This window comes from Chanodichthys erythropterus, chromosome 10 (assembly GCF_024489055.1).
Source record: "Chanodichthys erythropterus isolate Z2021 chromosome 10, ASM2448905v1, whole genome shotgun sequence".
Classification (NCBI taxonomy): Eukaryota; Metazoa; Chordata; class Actinopteri; order Cypriniformes; family Xenocyprididae; genus Chanodichthys; species Chanodichthys erythropterus.
Genome location: NC_090230.1, coordinates 3,791,751 through 3,819,450, shown reverse-complemented (window position 1 = coordinate 3,819,450; position 27,700 = coordinate 3,791,751). Strand labels below are relative to the sequence as shown.

At 38.6% G+C, this 27,700-nt stretch overlaps 1 protein-coding gene across 2 annotated transcripts; it reads right to left on the bottom strand.

Annotated features, from left to right (window-relative positions):
* Positions 1-100: 100 nt before the first annotated feature.
* ttc14 (tetratricopeptide repeat domain 14) lies at positions 101-15,947 on the bottom strand. Of its 2 annotated transcripts, XM_067395830.1 has the most exons (13): positions 15,653-15,946; positions 15,401-15,459; positions 14,481-14,599; positions 12,287-12,486; positions 10,183-10,267; positions 9,913-10,042; positions 9,678-9,833; positions 9,523-9,594; positions 9,321-9,440; positions 9,086-9,208; positions 4,640-4,757; positions 3,982-4,088; positions 102-1,205 (listed from the first exon to the last, which is right to left on the bottom strand). In XM_067395830.1, the coding sequence occupies exons 4-13, from the start codon at positions 12,470-12,472 to the stop codon at positions 509-511; spliced, it is 1,794 nt and encodes a 597-aa protein (XP_067251931.1). In that variant the 5' UTR covers positions 12,473-12,486; positions 14,481-14,599; positions 15,401-15,459; positions 15,653-15,946; the 3' UTR covers positions 102-508. The 2 variants fall into 2 exon arrangements, with proteins under 2 accessions (XP_067251930.1, XP_067251931.1); XM_067395829.1 differs by having other exon boundaries at positions 101-1,205; positions 15,401-15,947.
* Positions 15,948-27,700: the final 11,753 nt, after the last annotated feature.

Sequence of the window (27,700 nt, the reverse complement as noted above, 5' to 3'; positions counted from 1 at the left end):
ACTTCAATATGACTCAATTGATAATTTGGCTTTCTGAACCCCATTCCCCCTCCTCCCCCCTCCACTTTGCATCCCATAGGAAACCATTATTAGCTGAGAGCATCATGCTTGAATAACCAGGAATGTCCAGTCAAACCCTGACCCCCCGGCTCCAATGGGCAGTTTATACCTTTAATATTACAGCAGAAACTACACATTAGCACTTATTTTACCATTACATTCATTTATTTGAACACTGAAATTACACTGAAGGCAATTTTTTAATACCGAGGCATCATTCGCACCACAAATTTTGGCCATTGCTCAATTTTTTTTTACAGGCTACTTCCCCTAAAGCAAATATATCTAACATGAAATTAGGAAAATAAACAGATTTGATCAATTTATCATAATCTATCATACAGTTAAATCACTATAATTGACGCTTAAACCTGCTAGTACTAGTGTTAATCTTACCACATCTGAGAGATCGGTAAGAAAATGGGACTTGAACCCTAAAGAGAGACTTTTACTTCTGCTGTTTTTCCTTCTCAAATTCAGCGATTTGACTAAAAATGTCCAACAAATTGGAAGGAAGTTCTTTTTTTAGGGTTCCAACTGAAGACTTTCGTCCATCTTGATCACGACTATTTCTCTCTGCTCTATCCATCTTCTCATTCCTGCCTCGTTCCGATTCACTACGTTTTCTGCCTTGTGAGGAATATTCCTTAGAGTACCGATCAGATTTGTGAGAATATTCAGATTGGTTTGAGGAGGAAGAATCCTTCCTGCTTCTGGCACGTTCTAAGGTGCTCTGAGTCCTGTAAACCTCACAGTTTACATCGGGACCTCCGAGTCTAGACCCATATTTGGCATTGTCCGGACTTCTGTCGATAACATCTTCCAACCTACCTCTGCTGTCTTCATGTTGGCTTTTGCCCCAGGACTGTTCTCCTTCGCTGATGAGCTTGGTTATGGATTGCTTCTGATTGATGTATGAGGCGGAGGTGTTAGCAGGAGCAGGAAACCAGTCGTCCTCCGCTGTTTTATCACTACAAGACGACACTCGTCGCTTGTGTTTCTTACTGCCGCGAGACGAGCGCCGATGTTTGTGTTTCCGTTTCTTAGATTTTTTACGACTTGTTGAAGGAGAGTCGTCACTTGTAGTTGAAGACGTATCTGAGGATGTAGAGGAAGAGGTCGACCGCTTCCTTTTTTTCTTCATTCTATATGGAAGCAAACATAATACTGAAACTTGCATGGGACATCAACAATGATTAAAAGAGGAAAACACAAAAGAGTTCTTACCTTGTTTTGATGGAAGAAATACTAAAATACCATTTCAATGGTCACATACACAATGCAAAGTTTTGAGAGTAACAATCCATTTTTAAATCAGGGCTAGGAGATACAGTTTAATAATGTTCATATTTTTAACTTTTGATAATATTCAATACATGTATCATGTATATACATTTTAGATATTGCACCATTTTTGGTCATGGAAAACTGTGGAAAAGCACTAAATTGATGATGGAAAAAAAATTGTTGCATTTTTGTTTTTGTTCAGACAACTTTTTTTTGGTTTCAGAACTTTTGTGGCATCACTAATCCTAATACTGAGCAAAAACATTATGACCACTGATAGGTGAACCAAATTTCATTGATTATCTCCTAACAAGGCCACAAGTCAAGGTCTGGGTAGATTAGAAGATAAGAGAACAATCATTTCTTGAAGAAAACATTTACTAATCACAAGCAACTGACAGGGTGTTGGCCTCCTAACTCGTCTGATGTGCAAGGAAAACAAAGGCTACCCTGTCTGGACTGACGGGAAGCCTTTTGTGGCACAGGTCACACAAAATTTGATAGTTATGGGAGAATGTGTCACAACACACAGTGCATTTCACCCTGATGCATATGGGGCTGTGTAGCCACTGGTCTGAGTGCCTATGATGACCCCTGTCCACAGCCAAAAGCACCTACAACCTTGCCCTTGGAGCAATGGAAGAAAGTTGACTGGTCCGATGAGCCAATGTGGACATTCATGCCACCTACCTAAACATCACTGACCTGGTGGAAGTGGCCTCTTTCAGCAGGATTTTGCACAATGCCACAATGGACGCATTGTTCAGGAATGATTTTGAGCAACATGATGAAGAGTTCAAGTTGTTACCCTGGCCTCCAAATTCCTCAGATCTCAATCTGATTGAACATGTGGGATGTACTGGACAAACAAGTCTAATTCATTGCGGCTCCACCTTAGACCAGAAGGAACTGCTGCTAATGGCTTGGTGCCTGAAACTACAGGACACCTTCGGGGCTTTTGTGGAGTGCATTTGTGGGTCTGCACAGTTTTAACAACATGCAAATAACCAACAGCATATTTGGCAGGTTGTCATAATGTTTTGGCTCATCAGTGTATACTGGACTCCATCAACAGTTTTATGTATTGACATAAACAAATTGATAAATCAGAGTTCTGCTTGATACACTGAATCATCAGAACTGATTTACATAAATTAAACTTACCAACTCAAATCCTGATTTTGCAAATCAGAAAAATTTCAGAGTATTAAGACAAGATGGGATTGTTAAATCACTCTAATGACACAATCTTCATGAAACATAACATGTATGCGTCGGATTATTTGAGTATTGTATACTGTTACTTGTTTACATTTGATTCTGAATGAATTTGAGGCTGTCCTCCATGGCTAACGGCTAATGCTACACTGTTGGAGAGATTTATAAAGAATGAAGTGGTGTTTATGAATTATACAGACTGCAGGTGTTTAATAATGAAAATAGCGACGGCTCTTGTCTCCGTGAATACAGTAAGAAACGATTGTAACTTTAACCACATTTAACAGTACATTAGCAACATGCTAACGAAACATTTAGAAAGACAGTTTACAAATATCACTAAAAATATCATGTTATCATGAATCATGTCAGTTATTATTGCTCCATCTGCCATTTTTCGCTATTGTTCTTGCTTACCTAGTCTGTTGATTCACCTGTGCTGCTCCAGACATTAATACTGGCTGCCCTTGTCTAATGCCTTTCATAATGTTGGGAACATGGGCTGGCATATGGAAATATTGGGGGCGTACACCCCGACTGTTACGTAACAGTGTTATGTTGAGATTCGCCTGTTCATCGGAGGTCTTTTAAACAAATGAGATTTATATAAGAAGGAAACAATGGAGTTTAAGACTCACTGTATGTCTTTTCCATGTACTGAACTCTTGTTTTTCAACTATGCCAAGATAAATTACATTTTTCATTCGAGGGCACCTTTAAAAAACAAAAATAAGTGCATTAAAATCATCATGGTATTTATAATGTTGCTTAAATTTATAATCACAAGAAAAAATCATGCAAAAATATTCTGAATATTCAGTATATTGCCCAGCCCCAATTTAAAAGCTGGACTGAATGACCTAAATTATAGTTTTAAAATGATCAAAATTCCGATCTGTCTGTCCATTGTTTCCCGCCTTGCCACTGTGCATAAGAAACCACAATGCAGATTTAATGTAAATTCAGCAGTTAAGGCAGGATGACACCAAGAACGAGAAATATAATGCTAAATATATTAGCATCCACATCAACGCACAATAACGTTCTGTTTATTATAAGCGTTTATGTTATCTGCTGCTTTATATGATCACACTTTTTAAAGTGGGATGGATTCTGATTGGCTTTCAATGTTCTTTATAATTCATCAACTAGAAAAAAAAATGTTCTCAAATTGATTCCAACAATTGTTCCTCTGTATTGTTATAGTTTTAGTGTGGACTTCACTATTCTTACCAAATTAGAATGATTACTAAAATTTAATATTTACTCTCCTTGGTGTGAACAGGCCTTTGCTTCCTAATTTTGGTAAATACATTAACTGTGTACAGAACAACTGTATTTAGCTGCAGTGTGTACGTGACCAAATATGTGCTTAACAGGAATAAAAACAAATTAATATGGTGGTGTTGACGTTACCTTTTCTCTTCTTTTAGGATTTTACGCAATTTCTCTGCACTTGTCTCCCCGGTCTTAGTTTTTTCCTGCTCTTTGGCAGCTTCCTGTTCTTTCAATTTAAGGGATTTCTTTAAAGCAGTTCATTGACAAGGTAAAATTTTAAAAATTTTCAGGAAATCCATCAAGCATGAATGCGTGCAGCACAAAGGATGAGCAATTTCACACAAGTGCCATTTTCACACCCCAAGCGAAGTATTTGCCGTCAGGATGTTAAGCAATGACAAAAAGCGAGAAAACATTTTATATTTAGCAATGATCATAAGATGCAGTTACCGTAGTACCAGGAACAGAATACAAACCAAAGGTGGTGGGGTTTTATGTTCACATGGGGCATTTATGTCAACCCAGTGCAATCAGGGTTAAAGGTCCCATCAGTCAGGTTTCACAGGTCCAAGATCAGATAGACACATAAATGACAAAAATACTTCATCAGTACTTCAATACTTATCAGTTAAAATAAACATCATGCAAGTTTGTCTTTGATAACGGGGAAAAAAAGGAATGCGTGTCTTAACACATGACATATCTATGTACCTTAAACACTGGAAGTTAATTGTCCGATTAAATTTGCAGTGGGAGCTAATCATGTATTTATGACAGGCAGGATTATCCAGCTCACCTGGATGCGTATCTGAAGTTTCTCCAGAGCTTCTGCTGCCTCTTGAAACGTGTCGTCTAACACCATGGCTCTTTTGTAGAGACCCTCAGCGGTCACCAACTTTTCTTCCTCTTCAAGTCTATGCAGAAAAGATCAGAGCACCATCAAAACACAAGAGTTAATTTTAAAATTATTATGAAACAAAAAAACAATGCAAAGGTGTTGTAAAAGCCTATATACACACACATCCACACAACAGATGAATTTGATAATGTAGTGAGTTTTCCTTTCTACAATGTCTGTTGATATTTGGCAAATTATACGTTTATGGTAAATGTTCATAAATTACAGAGTGTTGCTGTTGTTAGGGCATTGCTAAGTGGCTAGTATGGGGTTTTGGTAACTTCTAATGCATTACTATTCAGTTGCTAATAATATTAAAGTCCCCAATATACTTCAAGCGAAACAAACTGGTGTGACGTCATTTTGAACAAAATCAGGACAAAACGAAGTTCAGTTTGAGTTCAAAACAGCTTGCAAAGCGAACTTTCCACAAAGTTCACTCCGGCTGGTAAACGCCTTCAAACTACCATTGGTCCATGGTGATGATGTAATAGTTGGGTGTGGCTCTGAGGCTCCCCCTTCTTTGAAATGGGAATCGTCTCTAGTTCATTTCATCTGTTGTGTCTGTTAAGGTCAGATGTCCACGAGTGAACAACATTTGAGAGCTGCTTTATAGCAGAAATTTAAGTATAATTCTAAGTGAAAGCGACGCTCATACGTTTTTTTTTTTTTATGTTGTTTTTTTCCCATATATGTTTAATACTGTAAAGCTGCTTTTAAACAATCTATTGTATGAAGTGCTTTAGAAATAAACATGACTGGAGTGCTGAATTGCAGAGCTGGTGCAAACATCCACATTGCTGATCAGATGCTTTCTTAACTGCTGTTTTCTCACCACTGTCATTTTGTTGTGCGTTTATTTTGTTACTTAAATGAAAGCGTGCAGCACATATTCATATTACATATTCATGTAAACGCCACTCTCAGCAGCGTGGGCAGTGTCTAGATGTTCACCAACAGTATACTGCTTCAAAGGTTTTTCAAACTAATTTTTACCCCTAAATGAAGAACGAAAAAGAACTTCGCTGTGAGTATATTGGGGCCTTAAGTTTTCTTAAGAGCCCACATCCAAGTCTATGTGGCATTCAGGTCACTAGATAGGGCACAAATTATAGGCAACTGCTAGGGTTTTTTGGGTGGCTGCGAGTGTTGGGCACGTTACTTTAAAAAAAGTAATTAGTCATAGTTACTAGTTACTTCTCACAAATAGTAACGGAGTTACATCATTATAAAAGTAACTAATTACCAGGGAAAGTAACTATTGTGTTACTTTTAAAAAAATTCAAATGTGTCAAATAACTTGGATGCCCCCAATATTAAATAGAAGTCTAAAAATAAATTATGCATGATCCGACTCTTGACTCATGATCTGCTCTTCCTCACGACATGAAATTTATCTGTACTGTACTATGTGTTGGTAGCCATTAAAGAAAACATAGTTTCATATTTATGTTTAAATAGGCCTATGTTATGTTTTAAATTCATCTATTTGATTATGAAAAGTGAACAGCATGAGTAAGATAGAATACATCATAAGATGCACAATATATCAGAAAAAAAGGATGGGTCAGACATGATTTTGACCACTTCATTAAGTTTTGTAGAAAGCCTTTCTTTTAAGTGAATTTCGTTTTGTAAAAATTGTATCTTAATTTTTATCAATGTTTCATCAACCAATTGCCTGGATTTAATAAAGCAGCAAATACAGCAGACAATATAATCATGACATGGAGGTGCCGGCGCGATCACTTGCACGTGAACTGGAAATGTCTTTTAAACTAAATAATTCAAAACTAACAGAAATAGGCTACTCTCTGATTATGTAATCCGAATGAAATGTGCATTCTCTCCAGGCGTGTCTATTATGCAGAGATGATGAGAGTCTGCAATGTCAACTTAATCTTTGCAGCCGACACTGATTCAGAAATCATTAGTTCATTAATAAACAATTAAATTGTCTCCTTGCTGTTTTTGTCACATTCATAATCATTACTTTTGCCGGTTCTTTATGGCAAGCTTTATATGTGCGCTTGAATGCTATATAGCCTATATTACGTAAACGCTCTTTATTATGGTTTATTCTCTCCAGTATTTAAGAAATTAAACTAATATAAATGTGATTAGTCAACTAATGGCTAAAATTAACATCTACTAATTGACTAGAAAAAGAAAAAAGAAAAAAACTTTTCACATATCATTCACATTTTCAATCCGGCACGTCACAAAGGGTATTCTGGTTTGAGCTCACGCTCCGCTCTCATGCTCTGACAACACACACAGAGCATCGTACATTATTAAAATTATATTTGTGTATGACTAACCTGTACTATTTCTTTACAACAAAACGCTTTGCAGGTCTATCATCTCTAGTCACATACCAATACCAAAGTCAGATGAGCCCAACTCAAGTCTCTATGATATTCTAGGTTCGATGTCTGCAATTACATCACAAGGTTTAATATAAAACAGGTGGAATGAGTGAGCATCTCTGGGATTTCCAGAAAAAAGCATAACACACAAATAAAAACATAACCGGAATAATCACTTTAGCTGTGGCGTGCATGTAAATGCGGTTAATGTTACACCACAAACAGGTTGGATCTTGTCTCAAATGATTTTCAGGTGCTCAGGTAGCAAATGCATGGGAATTCATACAGGTGAATCATAGAGGGAGCTGCCACTATCTCTGAAGAATTAAATGCATGATGTCTCGAGATTAAGAACATAAAATAAATGCTGTTTAGTGATGTAAATGAGGACTATGGCTTGAAAGTGCTGACTGACAGCATAGTGCGTCTTAATGTAAACAAAGTTAGTCATGACTTTTATATTTAAACAGGCAGACCGTGCAAAAATTGTGTGCCAAAAGATTGAATCTGATCAAAGTTTTGCAGTGTAAATGCAGCTTAGATCATGGTAAAATCACTGTAATGCAGTGATTCCCAAAATTTTATAGTGGTGTACCCCCTAAAGCATTTAACATCTTTGCGTTTTCTCTTCCACTTATGCCGAGTTCACACTGCACGATTTTCAAAGTTGTATGATCACTGTTCTTTTCACACTGGCGTATCATTCAGTCTCTGTTGTGCGCATATTGCATGATGGATTGGCGACAGGGGTTTCACATTGCTTGACTTTACAATAGGAAGAATCTGCGACAACTCTGTCTGGTCCACAAAGTACTTTTCACAAGCAAACACACGCGCAATAAGGAAATAACGCAAGGTCACGTGTAAGACTGTTCTCGCGCAAGACTAAAATTATTAAAAATGTTAGCTCGCAAAAGCTTGCGATCCAAATTGTCTGTGTTAACTTGCAGCAAAAAGAGAAAAAAAGATTATGTTCTCCCCGAACTTGCCGCTGCCCTGTATCCTGCTCTCTCATTGGCTGTAGGTCATTGCAGACGTCATATTCCGGTAGAACATTTCACAGCAGGATAATGAATCGCAGACTGGTCCAGATATTTAGCATGCCAAATATCTCACGAGCATCAACACCACATCGTCGATTCTCTAAGATCACGTCTTTGATAATTCACACTGCGTGATAGTCATTCGCGTAAACAAGCAACGATTTGCCTCTGATTTCGGCATTTGTCACTGATTTCGCAAAATCTGTCGGCGAGTGATTCATTCAACGCTTCATGAATCATTCACGAAACACCACTGTTGCAGTTCCGCTGTGGCTTTCAGTGGAACTATTATTTTGTTGCAAAATTGAGCAAACAACACTAACAATACTGTGTTTAACATGTACATCACTTAATATTACCCTTTTGTTTGTTGAACTGGTATGAAAATCAATGTCAAGTCTCTAATTGTGTGGCTATTTGGGAAAAAATTGCATTCTTGCTTGTAAAATATATTATCAACATTAAAAACATGTTTGAGTCTTAAATCGATATCTATGCACAGTTTTGTTCTTCATGCTAATAAGTGCTAAATCCCACCTTTTACAAAGGTACATTGTAGAGAACAGCAGTAATGTAGCGCAATTTGCTAAGACAGAATACTCTACACACAATCTATCATATGCATGCTGCTTGTGTGGGTGCAGACAGTTTTGATAGCAAAAGATGAGGTGTTTTGATTGGATGTCATGTATTTATGACATTTTTGCCTGTTAGAAATACATGCTCGGGTTTAATTTAATTTTAAAAGAGGGGTAAAATTAAATGAATGGAAAAACCCATTTTCAACTTGTTCACGTACCCCCTATGTCACCTAGAAAAAATCTACCAGATTTTGAGAATCACTGCTATAACGCATAACCTCTCATGGTGTATTGTTTTGTTTTTTTCCTCTGAAAAACTAGAGAAAGTAACACTGTTTCTTGATGACATACTGTCCTCCTCTTTCCACTAGCGTCTGGCAGAGGTATTTTTTAGCATTTCTGTGTGTGGGGCAGTTCTCCAAGGCCAGTTCAAAATCATCGATAGCTTTCATCAAGCTTCCTTTGGTTGCATATCTACAATAAAATAAAAACAGGTACAGTAATTATGTAACATGAGCCAGAACAACAATTGCAAATATTACATGAAAATATTACTCTTTATATTAATGCGACTATTGTGACTTACAGAGCTCCACGTGCCACAAGCGCCTCCACATTGTTTGTGTCGATCTCTAAGGCCTTGTTGTACTCATTCATTGCTTCCACATGACGACCCGATTTGAAATGGTCAACACCAGTTTTAACACTATAAAGATTTGAAGAAACAAAGCGGTCAGTACTAGTGGTACTGCAGTAAGGACAGTATCAACAATTTGGTAAAAACAAACCATTTCAAAGCCCAGGAAACAGATTGCTTCTTCCGAATAGCCATTGCAAAATCATCTTCTTTGAAGTGCTTACTGTATATATAAGAAAAAATCTGTTTAACTGAAAAAACAGCAACAAAACTGGAAATGACAAAAGTGTATAAGCTAGAATTTACCTCTGTAACCCCCTCATTAGCGAAGGAGTTTGTGTACCACTTATTCCCAGCTTTCCCAGGAGGTAGTCCACATTTAAGGGGTTGGACAAACCAAGCGAGCTGTCCAAAAGCTTCTCATAAGTCTCGCTGCTATCTGTGGCCACGTTTTCGCCCCGGCTGAAAGAGTGAAAGTAACAATAAACAACAGGAAGTCTGAGATAAACGGGTAAATGTTCACTTTCTTGAGTCAACATACGTATAATGAAGAGGAAGATCTTCTTTGGATATGACACCCAGTTTGACTTTATTCAAGTGAGGAGCCAGCGAAGATGAATACAGTGATAATGTCAACTTCTCATGGTAGCGGTCAATGTCTTTCACCCCAGCTGTGGCATAAAACATCACTTTATCCAGTCTAATAATCATTTCATATATTAACGTATTGATTTTCCTTTTTAAAAAAAAAAAAAAAAAAAAAAAAAAAATATTATATATATATATTAAAAATAAATAAATAAATAAATACCTCTGATTAAATCCCCAATTTGGTAATAAGACAAAGGATCGTCATGATTTCCAGTCGAAGGTACATCTCTTATTGGACAGAGGGCCTTTTGATAGATAACATTTATTTTTAGAATTACATTTTGATTTCTTAGAAATTAACTGAGTATTCATGTTGGTTTCATAAGGGTTTGAAAAGTTTCCATTTAAAGACTCAAGTACAAGGTAATAACATTTTACTTACATTTTGACCTTAATCATATGGAAGCTTGTTTCTGACATGGAATAGAAAAATAAAACCGGCAACTGCAACTTTTTATCTTGCAATTCTAAATGTATAACTCGCAATTACGAGTTTATATCCAAAAAAGTCACAATTATAAAATAAGCAACAGGGGTTGAATGACTTCAGATTTTTTAAATTCAATATTTATGTGATTAAAATCGAGTTGACCGATTATTCGATGATGACGTCATTAATGAACAAATAAGTTACTGTTCACACAGAACGCACTTTTCCATTCCAATGCGCTACTTTTCCATTGTTTTTTTAATGAAAACGCACGCTAGACAGACATGTATGATCATTGAGCTCGTGGTTTGCTTCTTTTGTAGTGTCTCGTGCATGACAACTAAGTCGAGTTAAATTATATTTCCCCACAAAGACAATTCATCATATATCAGGCTCTGCACTTTGATAGGGCTATGGGACACAAGCAGTACAGAGAATCTTTTATGTTTTCTCTCCATATTCCAAAGTAACTGAAACTGTTTGCAAATGGAGAGAAACGTGAATTATCGAATGAAGAACCTTTTCATTCATTTGAGCATCCTGTCATGAAAGTGACTTTATGCCACTGCAGGAGATGCATCTTTCAGTATTACGGTTAACGATTAATTGATTTAATTTAAATGATGATCGATCATGGGACTTTGTGTAAACTGACATCACTATTGACAACCCAATTTGAGAGTTTATATTAATATTATTTATATTATATTTAGGGCTGTCAAAATAAAAAAATAACGCAGATTAATCCATTCCGTATTGACCTTTGAACCTTCAGCCGCTCTAGCCACCATTCGACTGTAAAATGAAGGAGGGAGACAACTGCTGCGCTGACGGACAGAACGAGCAGAGCTCCTCCCTCGTGCGCGCAAGCTCTCTCTGTCTTCAAAGTAAACACCGTCTTTGCACTCTCTCTACCTCACACATAATAATCTAAATCAACTGACACAATGCTAAAAGTTCAGAAGACCGAATCCATGTTTCACGAGGCGCATTCGGAGAATGTTTTGCTGAATAACCGCTGGGTGTAAATAGTGCTCAAAAGAACGTCACCTCATCTTCTCTGACACACACCCTGCACGTGCAGCTGACATAAACCACACTTTCAGTGAACAAAAAGAAAATCCTATCCAGTGGTGAAGTGTTTGTGTTGGCAAATCTTTTGCGATGTCCTAATAACAGTCGCGATTCGCACGCAACGCGTCAACGTCCGCTAATGTCCAATTTGCGACCTAATGACTCATTTGAACAGATTCATTTTAATGAATCATGACAACAACTGATCTGTCCACACGGTCTATAATGAATCATTTACTCGAACAACTCTAAAATGAGAACATAAGTGTGCTTACCCCATTTAGCAAGAGTGGTTAGTAAAATTAGCCTTAATAATAGGGGTAGGGCACTTTTTACTGTTTGTGTGGATGACCATGTCTGTCACCACCGAAGACCACTTTTGACCCAGGAAAAACCCTGCATTGATTCATTTAAATTGAAATATTTAATACTTTCACAGCAAAAATTATGTATGCGATTAATTTACAAAAATTAAAAATTACAATTATTAATCGCAAGAAAAAATTCAGAATTGTGATATAAAAAGTCGCAATGACCTTTTTTATTCTGTGGTGGAAACAAGCTTCCATACAATCATTATATGAAATAAAAAATTAAAAAAAAAGATATACAAAATTATCATTAAAAAGACAACAAAATTAAATATAATATGAAAATTTAAAAAGCTATAATTAATTATATTTCAATTCTGTAAATGATGCCAGCCATTAGTAGTGTAGAATTACACACTCCAGAGAAGGGAAAAATAAATCAACCCAACCTTTATCTCAAGATCCTCGATATCCCTCTCCAGTCCACCAGCAGTGCAGAGAAGAGTTACAAATAAACCGAAGTCTCGAACTGAATTGATCCTTCCGATAACCATGTCTCCACGCTCCACATCCCTGTAGAAGAGCTCACGTCTCTCTTCAAACGACACCTCCATGAACTGCTCCAATGGGGGCATGATGGCGTACGCCTCTGAAACAACAACATAGTCAGTGTGTGCATTAGAAGAAGAGTTTGTGTGAATCACAAAAGTAGAATTTTAGAAGAATATACTGGTTGCTCATTTCCATTCAATTAAAGTGAATGGGGACTGGGACTGTCAAGCAACAATGGAATATAACAATGTCAATCACTAGCCATTGGCTAATAAATTCTTAGATTTTACTTGCCAGTGTATGTGTTAGAAGCTAAATATAAGTTTAGCATAGATATATTTTTACTCACTGAACACTCTGACTGAGTGCTTGAGAGTTTCGCTCTCCGTCAAGCGATCTGTACTATTTCATTTCAGCTCAATGGATGTGCAGCATACCTATATTTGACATCCCAAAACTCTTGTGTGAAGGTGCATGACTCGCCACCGCTTTGCTGAGCGCGCTGTTTCTCACACAAACACACGTAGAGAGTTTGTCTTACACATCACGCAGAATCGACACGCTAGATGTAAACGATATTCTTTGTATTTTCCTTTCAAAATATTATAGAATTTGTAATTATTCAGCTTTTAATAACAACAAGCAAAAGAGATGCTGGTTTCTCTGGTAGTGGGTGGAACTAATGCGCAAACGGCAATTTCATTGGCTGGCGCTCATCTATTACAGTCCCTGTTTTGATTTCAGCAAATCAAGCTTGAGCGAACGCTGACAACATAATTAAAATTCATGAACCCAGCTGCTCATCAATCCTTAGTGCAGTTTTTATTGTTATTAGTAGAACTAGTAGTGGTTTTATTATCTTTTAATAATTACTTTTATCTATTTTTTTAACAGAAACACTGAATGACCAACAATATCTTAAGCACCACCACCAGTCCTAAGTTCAGTTAAAATGACAAATATGCATTCATACATGGTTACCAATTTTAGTTCTATTTACTTAAGTTCTTTCAATAAAGCTTAATTATTATATCATAATACAATGTTTGATTGACTGATGTTAAGAATGTACGCGTACTGTATATGAATAACAGTATATCAGTCTGGCGAGTAAACTACTACTACTAGCCAACAGTGATTCTATTGCCAAGGTGTGCATAGAGGGTTGAGTCAAACTTTCTGAGAGAAATAATGCTTTAAAGAATTAGTTCACTTTCAAATTAAAATTTCCTGATAATTTACTCACCCCCATGTCATCCAAGTTGTCCATGTCTTTCTTTCTTCAGTCGAAAAGAAATTAAGGTTTTTGATGAAAACATTCCAGGATTTTTCTCCATATAGTGGACTTCAATGGCCTCCAAACGGTTTAAGGTCAAAATTACAGTTTCAGTGCAGCTTGAAAACGTTCTACGCAATCCCAGATGAGAAATAAGGGTCTTATCTAGAGAAACCATCACTCATTTTAATAAATAAATAATATACGTTTTAACCATAAATGCATATATTGAACTAGCTCTCTTCTTCTTCTCTATTTGAATTCCAGCAGTGTAGACACTGCTAAGTGTATTACTGCCCTCCACAGGTCAAAGTTTGAACTAAATTGTCATATACAATATGCTAGTGCAAGTATATAACAATTAGTTCAAACTTTGACCTGTGGAGGGCAGTAATACACTTAGCAGTGTCTACACTGCTGGAATTCAAATAGAGAAGAAAAAGAAGAGAGCTAGTTCAAAATGAGCATTTATGGTTAAAACGCACATAATTGTTTTTGTTTTGTTTTTTGAAAATGAGTGATTTCTCTAGATAATTCCTCGTCTGGGATCGTGTAGAATGCTTTGAAGCTGCACTGAAACTGTAATTTTGACGTTCAACCGTTTGGAGGCCATTGAAGTCCACTATATGGAGAAAAATCCTGGAATGTTTTCATCAAAAACCTTAATTTCTTTTCAACTGAAGAGAGAAGGACATGAACATCTTGGGTGACATGGGGGTGAGTAAATTATCAGGGAATTGTAATTTGAGAGTGAACTATTCCTTTAACAGACATAAGATTTTGAATTTCATTTGAAGGTAATAATGGCAGTCCACCTCCAGATTCCTCCTGCCATTCATCTGCTGGCGTAGATGATTTCCATGATGTTGCAAACAGAAGATCAGCTTTTCTTGCTATGAACTGCTCCAGAACAGGACTTAGCTCTTCTTTATCCCTGTTATAAAAACCAAGAACAACATCCACCAATCAGAGATGTTGCTTATATATATTTGTGTGTGTGCGCAATATTTTGTGTGCACACTTTCTGAATTTGCCTGACATCAGATGTGTATGGAAGCCCATTTCTGGCACATAAGAAAAAAAAAAATCATGCTTTGGTAAATTATAATACCAAGTCATACTTCAGATACATGATATAAAAAGTCGAAATAACATACTAGTCAAAATTATTACAAACTGACTCGATGAGATTCTTAAAAACTTTAAAAAAAAAATCATTCTCCAAATAATTAAATAATTTTTTGGGTGAACCCTAAAAGTCATAATTATTGGATTCAAAAGTCGAAATTATGAGATACAATGGTCGAAATGACTTTCTATAACATAATTATGACTTTATATGTCATAATGTCGACTTTTTTTTTTACTCAAATATGATTTGACAAGTTTTGTTTTGTTTTTTTACTTAAGATCTGTATTGTAATAATGCAAGTCGTATGGACTACTTTAATGTTACTTTTAAACATTTTGGAGATCGACAGCTCCAAGTAATTCACTTGTACGGAAAAGAATAGCGCGGACGTTGTTAATTGTCTTAATTTGCGTTCCTCAGGGGAAAAATACATGGGATACACGTTTGAAATTGATTAAAGAGCATTATCATAATTATTCATTTTAGACAGAATAACTATTAATTTAAGTATTTTTTACGAGCAATTTAAAGGGGCTTCTCAACACAAACATGATATAAGGGATCAAATTAACCATGCACAACGATTATAAAAACGCCTCTTACCTTTGGATAATAGTTTTGGCGAGATCAGCCGCCACATGTTTAAAGTCTGGGTTTTCATTCTGTTCACATTTTAACAGTGACAAAAGGTTTTCACCATGATACGACACAGATTGTCTGAGTAAATCTCTCTCCATTATCAGTGTCTCACCACATTTTTACACTAATGTGTGCAGAAATATAACCCAGTATTAACACGGATATTAAATAGAGGAAAATTAACTGATTAAGTAAGTAATTAGATCATCTGTTAACCTTTCACATATTTGCTGAAAACCCGACACAAACTGTAGAAGGCAAAACTGTCTGAATTTAAGCAGAAATAGCAGCTGTAAATGTGCTTATGCCAAACGCGAGACGTGGAAACCGGAAGCAAACCGGAAAATGACTTTACTTTAACCATTTTTGGACATCCCTAAAGATTCGATTTAAAAATAAAAATAAAGAAATCCTCAAAATTGCATTAAAACACAGCTATTTAGAATGTAGTCTGTTCGCTTGAACGGATCATTAGTCAAACAAGAAACACACTACAGAAAAGTTTTTTTGTTGTTGTCTTGTTTTCAAAATTAAAGTCGGTGATAAAAAAAAAGCATCAGGTCTCAAAGTTTTCAAAATAAAAGTAACGCACTTAGGTAGACTTTTTCAAAATAAAAGTTATTCCTTTAACACACAAAAAACAAACTACAAAAACAGTTCAGGCAGGACTGGGAAAACAAGAACAAACAGGAACTTATTTATTTAAAATACAAAATATGAGTAACTGTATTTCATTACAGTTAAATTTTAAATGGCGGTCAAATTACAGTTACATCCGAAAAGTATTTTAGATTATCAAAGTGATTACTTTGAATTTTAATGTCATTTATTTAACATTTAAACAATAATGTAAACTGTAACGGGCAATTAATGTAAACAGCAGTTTGTGATTCTCTGACTCTGACACTGCAAAAGCATCCTAAGCTACAGTTCTGCTCATATTCATACCCCTTTCAGAACATGCAAAATTTTAATAATTTTAACAAAATAAGAGGGATCATAAAAATTGTATGTTATTTTTTAGTATTGTCCTGAATAAGCTATTTCATGTAACAGATGTTTTCCCCATTCAAAAATTGACTCTTAACTGTCTGTCATTATCCAAATGATCCACAACTTGTGATAGTTTGATTCCCTTGTTTGTCCTGAACAGTTAAAGGATTAGTTCACTTTCAAATTAAAATTTCCTGATAATTTACTCACCCCCATGTCATCCAAGCTGTCCATGTCCTTTCTTCAGTCAAAAAGAAATTAAGGTTTTTGATGAAAACATTCCAGGATTTTTCTCCTTATAGTGGACTACAATGGCCTCCAAATGGTTGAAGGTCAAAATTACAGTTTCATTGCAGCTTCAAAGCATTCTACACGATCCCAGGATCTTATCTAGAGAAACCATCACTCATTTTCTAAAAAAAAAATTAAAATTATATACGTTTTAACAATAAATGCTCATCTTGAACTAGCCTTCTTCTTCTTCTTCTCTACTAGAATTCCAGCAGTGTAGACACTGCTAAGTGCATTACTGCCCTCCATAGGTTAAAGTTTGAACTAATTGTTATATACTTGTACTAGCATATTGTATATGACAATTTAGTTAAAACTTTGACCTGAGGAGGGCAGGAAACAATTAAGAGCAGGGGGTGTAAACTTTGAACAGGGTGATGATGATGTGTATATTTTGATTAATATTTTGTTTAAATATCACTTTTTTTTTTCTTTTTTTTTTTTTTTTTTTTAATTTAGTACTGCCCTTCAGAAGCTATAATACTGCCATGTTGTTAGAAAAAATATGCAGAGGAAAAACAAGTCCTATGTTTGGTGGTCACTTTATGTTACCTTATTAATATACCAAAGTATTCTAAAGTATTTATATTAAGTTACAAACTTGTGTAATCTAACAAAATACATTACAAATTACCTTTTAAAGCATGTATTTTGTAATCTGTAGTGAAATACATTATAAAAGTAACCTTCCCAACCTAGGTGAAATTCAATATGGCATCTAACCTGACTAACCTGATGGTCCATAACACCTCAAGAGTGCCTCAGTCATGTGACATCATAGGCATCAGGCAGAGCAACTAATATATTATAGTATATATTATATTAATTTATACTATAACTACAACATTTCATTCTCATTTCAGATAATTCAGTATTATAATTTAATATTTGTGATGTGATGTGATGTGATGTGATGTGATGTGATGTTTAGGTGTCCCGTTCACACCAAAGGATGATAACTTTAATGATAAAGATAAAGCTTTAGTTTTAAAACTCGTTCTAAATTTAAAAGAGTACTAGAGTCCACTACTATAACAATACCAACACAGAGAATCAAATAACTTTCAGAACGATTCTTTCCAGTTGATGAACGATAAAAAACATTGACAGCCGATCAGAATCCATCCTGCTTTAAAGCGGTTGAGCATTTAAAGCGGTAGACGACATAATTTGAGCACACACTACTAGACATAATATTATCAATAGCTAATATACCCTTATAGTCATCTTTATTGTTATTATTCATGTTGTGAGTCAGGAGCTCATAAGCTTTAGTCAGGAGCATTTTAGGCACTGGGATTGGCTGGATAGTTTATAATATGCAAATTCCATTAATGCTTATTACTGGGAGAACTTGTTTATAATCAAATGCATTCTTCACTAACAGAAAGCAATAGCCTGATCTCTCTCTCTGTGGAACAGCATAGCACAATTGACATTGTTTAAGTCATCGTAACTTTTCATGCTTTCAGGTGAACTTCTGGAATGCAAAGATAGAACCATTCCATTAATTTCATTTCATATAGAAACACATAGAAAGAATTCATATTTGCTATTCACACAAAACCAGGAAATAAACTGGAGAAATACAAGTTGTTTTCCACAAGTTGTTTTGCAATGGTTTAATTTGATAGCATTGGTTTTCCTTACTAATAATTGTTTATTATTATTATTATTGTTATTATTATTGAGATTTATCAGATATCATACAAGACAGAGGAAAAAAAAAAAAAAAGATTTAATGTTTATGCTGTGTATGTCCAAACATGTAACATCATGTCTAGGTTAGGAGGGCACTTTTTTGTTCCTTACCGTAAAGGAGTGGTTAATGTTACTGTAAGTAAAGAGTAATCACAAAAGAATGTAGTAGGAACGTGACAGACAGTTCAATGGTATCAGTACAATTATAACAGTTAACCTAGTTATTTGCTATTTTTAACAGTATTTTTTGAGAACCTGTTATATAAGTAATACAATTATTGGTGGGTGGAGTTCAAGGTCAGTATTAGTCTGATGTTAAAACATATCAGTCCTCAGTCAGTTTCCATTTAAATCAACCAGAAGATGATCAGTCATTAAGAAAGCATTACATGTTAGGTTGTTTCTCAGAGGGATTTTTTTTTCTCACATTAAGTTTGGGAGCAAACTCTTGAAATATGAATCAACTTATTTTTTATGCTGGATTGGTTTTACTGCTTGGTAGATCAATACCAACAGGTAAGAGTTCTATTTAAATCTAAATATGTGAGTTATGTATACGGAAATGCAATCATGACTAAAGACTTTGATGCAATAAGCACTAAATATGTAAGTGAATTATATCTAGATTACAAAAATGATTTTAAAAAGTAGGAATAGATTGTGAGATATATTGATATGATAAGCTTAATTTAAGTAGAATTTAAACTTATGGTAATAATTGCATGAATGAATGTTCAAACCACAACAATGTTAAGGAATATTAAGCTAAAAAAGCTAAAATTGTCGACAGAGGCAAATGTAATGATTAAAAAAAATTATTATGATGCAAATCATGAACCACATTTTTTTTTTAATTATTTTTTACTTTTTTTAATTATTATCCTGAGGTGAACTTATATTTGATTAATATGATTTTTACATCAAAAATTGTCATAATTTAGAAATAAAAAGCTATTTTTCTACCCTGGTTTTAGCCCTCTGGTCTGAACGCTCGGTTTGAAGGGGTGTGTCTGCTGTGAAACTTCTGTGTAAACACCCACTGCTGTGATTAGCTGACATGTTTGCATGTGAAATAAGTCTTACATGTGGAACTGGTGCTGCCAGGCGGTTAGGGATTGAACCCGCATTGCGAAAACTTTACCACATTTTTATTATTAGGGCCTACAGCTGTCAAGATGAACTAATCATGAAAAGTGTTGATTATAGCACTATATTTAGATCTACTCTTGACAGCCTGGTTATCATGTGATGGCAGTGATCATGTCATTGGAAATTAGTTACTGCACTCTTACTAACAATGCAAACATGGTGTAAATAAAGAGATTCATAATGGGTGTTTTGGCAAGAGTCCAGATAAACTATAATCTTCAGCCATTATAAAGAGTGTTCTTTGATCGCTTTCTGTATATAATTTAATCACAATTTAAAAATGCATAACAGTACTTATCAAGCGATCTGTACCACATGGTGCGGCATTATCAAATCCAATGTAGTCTGCAAAGCATCATCTTTTAGTTTTAATCTTGCTGAAAATGCGTCAAATTGTGCCTTTTTTGTAAACGAATCCGTGGTAAAATGGAATAAAGGAAATTCTTACTGACGCTGTCTGGAACTTCATTAAAAACAAAGTTCATCCACTCTTTCTTAATGTTGGGATCAGAAGGAAGGCAATGCAAAAACTGTTTTTCATGTAGGGCCCTATGAAATCCGTTTTATTTTTCCCCAAATTCCGTTTTATTTTTTTTCCCCAAATTCCGTTTTATTTTATTTTTTCCCCAAATTCCGTCTTTTCCGTTTTTAATTTTTCTGGATTCCGTTTTTTTTTTAGGTTTTTTTATTTATTATTATTATTATTTTTTTTTTTACCATTTTAAATGGTAATCAAAAAGCATGTCTAATTAATTGAAAAATTGAAACTTATCCAATTTACCAACAATTTATTAAAAATTTAACAAAAAATTACATTTTTTAGGGCCCTATAATATACATTTTATTCTTTTCCCTTAAATTCTTTTTTATTTTTACCAAATTCTGTTTTCTGTTTTAACTTTTCTGGATTCCATTTGAATGGTTTAATCACATTTTAATAATCAAAAAGCATGTCTAATTGATTGAATTCTAAAAACAACAAAATTTATTAATTAAAAAAAGTATTTTTTTCAGTTTACGTATTTTAATTTTTCTGGCAATCAAATGAACGCATACCATTTTATTAATCTTTTAATCATGAAATTAAAATTTTTTTGTCAAATAATGTGCTGCACAACAGAGCTTTACTGTTAAAATTAAAACATGGAAGAAAAACTGAGATTATTCCTTAAAAAGATAGTTTTAATAATTTATTATTGAATTAATTTATCTAAATTCTGCTGTACAACACTAATATGTTTCTGTCAAGTTAAATCGAACGTTTATTTTGACGGGTTGTTGAGAGCTTTGAGTTTCTCTGTGTTTATGATGATAGTTTTCTCAAATGAAGTGGTTAAATACTGATGAAGTGACTTTCAAAGCGGCTAAACGTAACCTCGGTTCCCTGAGATACGGAACAAGTGCTGCATATGGGGGAAAAGTCTCCCTTTTTCCCCGCTACTGAAGCCTTTTCAATAACGCAGTGCAGCTGCATCGTCATTGGTTCACTCATTGCAAGTCGTTGAACCAATGACGGCGCGGCTTTGCTGCGCGGTCTATGGCGACAAAGAGCGTGAACTTTCCCGCCGAAATGGGCGGGGTAAAGCCCTATATAAGTGAGCATTTCGCCATAGGCCACTCAGGCCATATCGACTGAAGCGACGACAATGAGCCGCAGCCTAGTGGCAAAACGTAACCGAGGTTACGTTTAGTAATCGAGTAAGTTCCCTTTCGATACTTCACTCATACTGTGTATGGGGGAACGAATTCAACCACGCCGTGCCACTGCTGGGGAAACGACTGGACTTGACCGGACACTACGAGGGGACCGAATGTCAAGTAGGAAGGCCGACCGCTGTAACCCCTGTGCATTAAGAGGGAGAAACTCCCGGGTTTTGCGCAAAATGCAGAACTATTATGGCCGCGTATTTACGCCGAGAGGACCCGAGCTTGCAAGGTCGGAATGTCCAATTGATAAAATCTGGCAAAAGTGGATGGCGAGGACCAGCCGGCCGCCTCACAAATGTCTTTAATGGAAACTCTACTGGACCAGGCACAAGATGAGGCCATACCCCTAGTGGAGTGGGCTCTTACTCCTATGGGGCAAGGGGTGCCCACCGAGGAATAACAGACCGTTATAGCGTCGACAATCCAACGTGAAAGACGTTGCTTTGAGACCGGAAACCCATTGGTGCGGCCACCAAAGCAAACAAAGAGCTGATCAGACTGCCGGAAGGGTTGTGATTGCTCGATATAAACGCGCAGTGCCCTGAGAGGGCAAAGTAATTCCTGCTCCTGTTCACCCGGCATAGGGGGAAGCGCGGAGAGTGAAATAACCTGCGACCTTAAAGGTGTAGAAAGCACCTTGGGAACGTAGCCCACCTTAGGTTTCAGCACGACTCTAGAGTCGCCTGGCCCAAACTCAAGGCATGCAGGGCTAACAGAAAGGGCCTGCAAATCGCCAACACACTTGATCGACGCCAGTGCAAGAAGCAGGTGGGTGCCAGATTGTTCTGTTCGCCTGAGAGAGAAGGTCCCGTCTCAGGGGAATCGGCCAGGGGGCTTTCGTGGAAAGCCTGAACAGCTCAGAGGTCCAGACTTGGCACCTCCAGAGCGGGGCCACTAACAGAACTCTGTGTTTGTCTTCCCTGACACGCCTGATGACCTGAGGGATCAGAGCGACTGGGGGAAAAGCGTAGAGAAGGGTGTTGGGCCAAGAGTGGGCCAGCGCATCGTCCTTCTTTGAAAAATAAATTGGGCAATGAGAGTTGTCTTGAGAGGCGAAGAGGTCTACCTCCGCCTTCCCGAAGGACTCCCAAAAGGTGTGAACTGTCTGGGGATGGAGCATCCACCCGTAGGAGGGGACATTGCTCCGGGACATCATGGGGGCCTTCTGGCAAACTGGAGCGAGTAACCTAGGCTTATGGTTCTCAGAATCCAACTTGACACACCGAGGATGGCCTGCCAAGCCTTGACCCGGGCAGCAAGGGGTAGAATGACATCGGATGGCGGCCCGCTTAGAGGGGGGCCGCACACCGATATAGGAGGAAGAGGAAATAAGCTCTTTTGAGGAGTGTGTAAAAAATTGGTCGCCGTGATAACGGCGGTTGTTGAGGACGCAACAAGTGTGGGCCCTATTACTGCAGAGTGCATTTGTCCCACACCCGGAGTTAAACAAGGCGGAGGGGAGCATGCACGAGCGAGCTTTCAGGGTGGTCCGGCCATGGCGAGACATGCCCCAATCCTCTTCTTTTCTGGCTGATCAGGACGACTTCTGAGGCGCCGGGTCCAGCACAATCTTGGGCCGGGGTCCCTGGCGTTTCGGGAACGTTGTGCGCTTAGCAGAGCGCGAGCGGTGGCGGTGCTCTTTGGATGGTGCAGCCTGAGAGGCAGGAGGGACTGGTTTCGTCTGCTGAGCCGGTGCAGGCCTGGGGCGGCTAGGAGCAGATGCGGAGCTCGAACGCTTGGGCAGGAAATGTCTCATCGCTTGAGAAGTCTTCTGTGCTGCCGTGAAACGCTCTGTGAAACCTTCCACTGCTGGTCCAAAGAGTCCTGACGGGGAGACGGGTGCATCCAGGAAGGTCGTCTTGTCCTGATCTTTGATCTCCGTCAGGTTAAGCCATAAATGGCGCTCCAGCACCACCAGGCTGGCCATTGATCTGCCAATGGCCTGGGCCGCTGCCTTCGTGGCCCGCTGGGCTAAATCAGTCGCGCTGCGGAGGTCCCTGAAGGCGGTCTCTTCAACGGCAGACTCGTCCATGGAGCGGAAAAGTTTGGCTTGGAAGACCTGGAAGATGGCCATAGAATGGAGCGCTGAGGTGGCTTGGCCAGCAGAGGCGTACGCTCTCCCTGCGAGGGCGGAGGTGGTCCTGCAGGGCTTAGATGGAAGGGAATGCTTTGTTTTCCAGCCCAGAGGCATGGGCGGACAGAGGTGAGCAGCCACTGCTTCATCCATGGGTGGCAGGTGTTCGTAAACCTTCTCCTCCGAACCATCAACCGAGGTGAGGGCTGAGCGGTGTGAAGTGTGCAGGCGGGCTGAATACGGGGCGCCCCATGACTTCGCCAGTTCCTTGTGAACTTCAGGAAAGAACGGGGCCGAGCGTTGTCGAGGGGCTTGACGGCAGCCTGGGAGGAACCACTCATCCAGGCGGCTTCGTGATGTGCTCCGGTTCAGAGGCTGCCAGAGACACAGAGTCGTCAAGCTGCTCTTCATCATTTGCATCTGCTGAGGGACGTTGTTCGGGGCGGGAGAACAGAACTGGGGACTGTTCTCTGCTGGGAGAGGGCGAGGCACGCGGGCATTGGGCCGACATGAGCTCACTCAGCTCAGTGCGCTAGGCCGGTCTTCCCCGCTGTCTCTTCCTAGCTGGCTTGAGGGAGGAAGGCGAGAGGAGGGCGCGATCGGCGGGGGCTTTACCCCGCCCATTTCGGCGGGATAGTTTGCGCGCTTTGTCGCCATAGGCCGTGCAGCAAAGCCACGCCGTCATTGGTTCAACGACTTGCAATGAGTGAACCAATGACGATGCAGCTGCACTGCGTTATTGAAAAGGCTTCAGTAGCGGGGAAAAAGTGAGACTTTTCCCCCATACGCAGTACGAGTGAAGTATCTAAAGGGAACTCCTTTTTTCCTCGGTACTGAAGCCTTATTCAACAACGCAGTGTAACTGCATGGCCATTGGTTCAAACTGGAAAACTTTTTGAACCAATGACGGCGCGGCGGAGCTGCACAAGCCTATGGCAATGCAGTGTGCCAAAGCCCGCCAAAATGGGCGGGGCGTCTGGCTATACAAGCGAGCATTTTGCCATAGGATTTCAGATCTGTGGCAGGAGGGGCCTGGTTCAGCAGAGTCTGCAGCGGAAGAGAGAGAGGCAGGAGAGCCGCGGTGTGTGAGTGGGTTAAGCGCAAATAACGAACACCTGTCTGTTGTTTTAGTAATTGGCGTGGAGAGAGTATTTAATGGCAGGAGAAGCAGAAGCGTGTGAGAGAGAGAAGGACTACTGACTGCTGCACTACCGGATGCCAACGGAGTTTATTGTTTATGCCTTTTTGACCGCACTGTGCCTGTCTGCACACCTTTTTGTTGTTGTTTTGAATTATAATAAAAGCAGTCAGTAGTCAAGCCGACCCTGTCCTCTTCCTTCCTTACATCGAACATTGTTACAAGGTCATTTGACTGAAGCGACAACACTGAGTCGTGCAGCCCCGTGGCATGGCAGCGAACCCAGTACTCGTTCCATATCTCAGGGAACCAAGGTTACATTCGTAACGAGTACGTTCCCTTTCGATACTTCACTCATACTGCGTGTGGGGAATGAATACAATCATGCCGTGCCATGGGAGGGAATGACTGAACCTAAGGTAAGGAAGCCGAAGACATCAAGCCCTATGTTACACATGCTAAGGAGGGAGGTGGCTCCCTCCAGTAAAAGAGTATGATGAAGGGGCTCACTAGAGGCCGTCGGATCATACTGAAAGGACCTGAGTGTGTAGGTTATAGAATCTGGCAAAATTGGACTGCGAGGACCAGCTGGCTGCCTCACAGATGTCTTTGATAGAGACACCAGTAGACCAGGCCCACGAGGAGGTCATACCTCTAGTGGAGAGGGCTCGTACTCCTATGGGGCAAATAGTAGCAGAGAGCAATAGCGTCGACTATCCAATGCGAGAGTTGTTGCTTAGTGACCGGAAGCCCCTTGGTGTGGCCGCCAAAGCAGACGAAGAGCTGGTCAGACTGCCAGAACGGCTGTGACTGCTCGATGTAGGTCCTCAATGCCCTCACTGGGCAGAGTAAATTCAACTCTTGCTCGTCCGCCGAGGGAGGTAGCGCCAAGAGGGAAATGACCTGTGCTCTGGAGTCGAGTCAAGAGCACTTTAGGGACGTAGCCATGCCTGGGTTTCAGGATGACCTTCGAGTCGTTAGGCCCAAATTCAAGGCATGCAGGGCTCACAGAGAGGGCCTGCAGGTCGCCTACTCGATTAACCGATGCTAGAGCAAGTAGCATAGCGGTTTTAAGCGACAGGGGCCGAAGTTCAGCTGACCGCAGCAGCTCAAAGGCGGCCCCTTTGAGTGCTCTGAGGACCGTGGAGAGGTCCCAGGTGGGTACAGTGAGAGGGCGGGGGGAAACGCAGAACGCCTTGAGCATGAAAGGGGTGAGGCCCTTGTCCAGATGCTCATGGAGAAATTACATTATCGGTGATATGTTACACTCAACAGGGTCTTCGTTTCAAACTGCACACCAGTCGATGAAGACCGACCATTTCTGGGTGTAGAGGCATCTAGTATACTGAATACCAAAACATAGGGCCCTAAACTTGGTACTGCACATCGTCTCGTTGTCTTCGGAGCCATCTTTATCGTTTGGTTTCTGTGTAGACCTGTGTTTGCTTCTCTTGTTTTTTACCTACTCTGTGCGAATCAGTTGGTGGGACTAAACAGGCAGAAATGTAGAAGCAGATCTTGATCTTCTTCCGTGGAGGCGGTGCTTAGCCACACTATTACATCATAAAGTGGCACATTCCAGAATGTGCTCCCTGTCGTTTTACCAGACTGGCTTTAATATAAGCTGTTTTTAGGCTAATGAGAAAGTTTTGAGTTTTGAAACTTACAGGATGTTTTTATAGTACAATGACATATTTTCTACCTCTTAAATTTTCTTTGGACCACCTAACGCATTCATTGGATGTATACATTTTTGTATCCCATTGTGATATAAAAAGTAAAACAATAAGTAAGGCAAACAGAACCCTGTGAATCTATTTAAATGTTGCTCCATTTTTTTAGCATTCCCTGACATGGCAATATTGGCTCATCCAATTACAATCTGTTTGCTTGACCAAAGGAAGACAGGGGCTAGTGTTCAGGTAACCTGTAATTATTTTTGCAATTCCACAGAAATGACAGACTTCTCCTTTAATATTTGTAAAAAAAAAAAAAAAAAAAAAAAAAACACTGAATTTTGGGGAGTGAGGGACTTCCGGTTGTACATGATACTGAATGGCAGCAGCATAAGAAACAACTCTGATATTAGCCAAATATAATCCCAGGAAATACAAGTATGTCAGTTTTCTAAAAGAGAGACAAAACTATATTGAAATTAACATGGATTAAAAACAAGAAAATTAGGTCAGGGGTAAGAGGGGTGAAACAGAAAGAAGTTGAAAAGGGGCCAAGAGACCACACTTGCGAAGTCAGCTTAACCTTTTGCGGTACAGTCCCACATATGGGATTTTTATTTCTGTGCCCCTGGGCGTACGGTCCCACATATGGGATTTAGAATATTTAACGACGTCACATTGTTTTGACGTCGCAGTGTTTTCAGCCACATAATGTTTTTTTTTTTTTTTAAGGTTTCAGACATTTAAATATGCATAAGCACCAGTAAAACAATACATTTAGAGTTTATAAAATACACACTGATGTCAGACATCAGTGGAAGCAGCAATAACAATCCATTCAAATATAAATTGCCGACATTTATTTATATCACACACACATAATGGGCCTAAGTAACTATAAAGTTTACTCTATTATTCTTCCAGTTCACCAGCCACTTACTTGCATATATTTCATGAGAAACTGATGAATTCATGTGCTGTAAATCCGACTGACAGGACTCTGTGAACTGCAGCGCAAACTAAGATGGAGGCTCGCGTTATAGATCAAGGTAAAGATCATTTATAAAGGATTTTAAACGGCAAAACACACTCACTTACACATATTTGAAAATCAGAATATTAGATAGTTGATGCCATGGTAAGAATTTTAAATAAAAAAGGAAAAACAAAATAAAAGCGATCCATCTGTCATACAGTGTTATTGTGGCTGCGTTCAGCATACGTGACAAGCATGACGTGTCACCATGGAAGCAATGAGGGCAAACATTCTAAAATAACGGTCGCCTTAAAAAAACTCACTCTGGGGGGTCAGCTAGAATATTTTAAACTCACGCTTGAAAGGGTTAAGGGAAGATGGCAATGTTGAGGAAGACTTGGGCTTGCCAGACACGCTCAGCTCTATTCGCAAAGTGGTGAGTAAAGCATGACCAAAAGTATGGGTGACTGGGAGTCAGAAATGAAAAGACACTTTCGGAATTTCCAGTGAGTTTTCAGATTTAAAAGAACAGCTGGATGAGATGACGACCAGGCGCGGA

What these genes read in the sequence shown, in the direction of transcription:
- ttc14 (XM_067395829.1), bottom strand. Translation starts at nt 15,534, where the DNA reads ATGGAGAGAGATTTACTCAGACAATCTGTGTCGTATCATGGTGAAAAC. An exon ending in GCCAAAACTATTATCCAAAG is followed by an intron (nt 14,600 to 15,400) that starts GTAAGAGGCGTT and finishes TTTTTATAACAG; the next exon opens with GGATAAAGAAGAGCTAAGTC. An exon ending in ATGGCAGGAGGAATCTGGAG is followed by an intron (nt 12,487 to 14,480) that starts GTGGACTGCCAT and finishes TTGTTGTTTCAG; the next exon opens with AGGCGTACGCCATCATGCCC.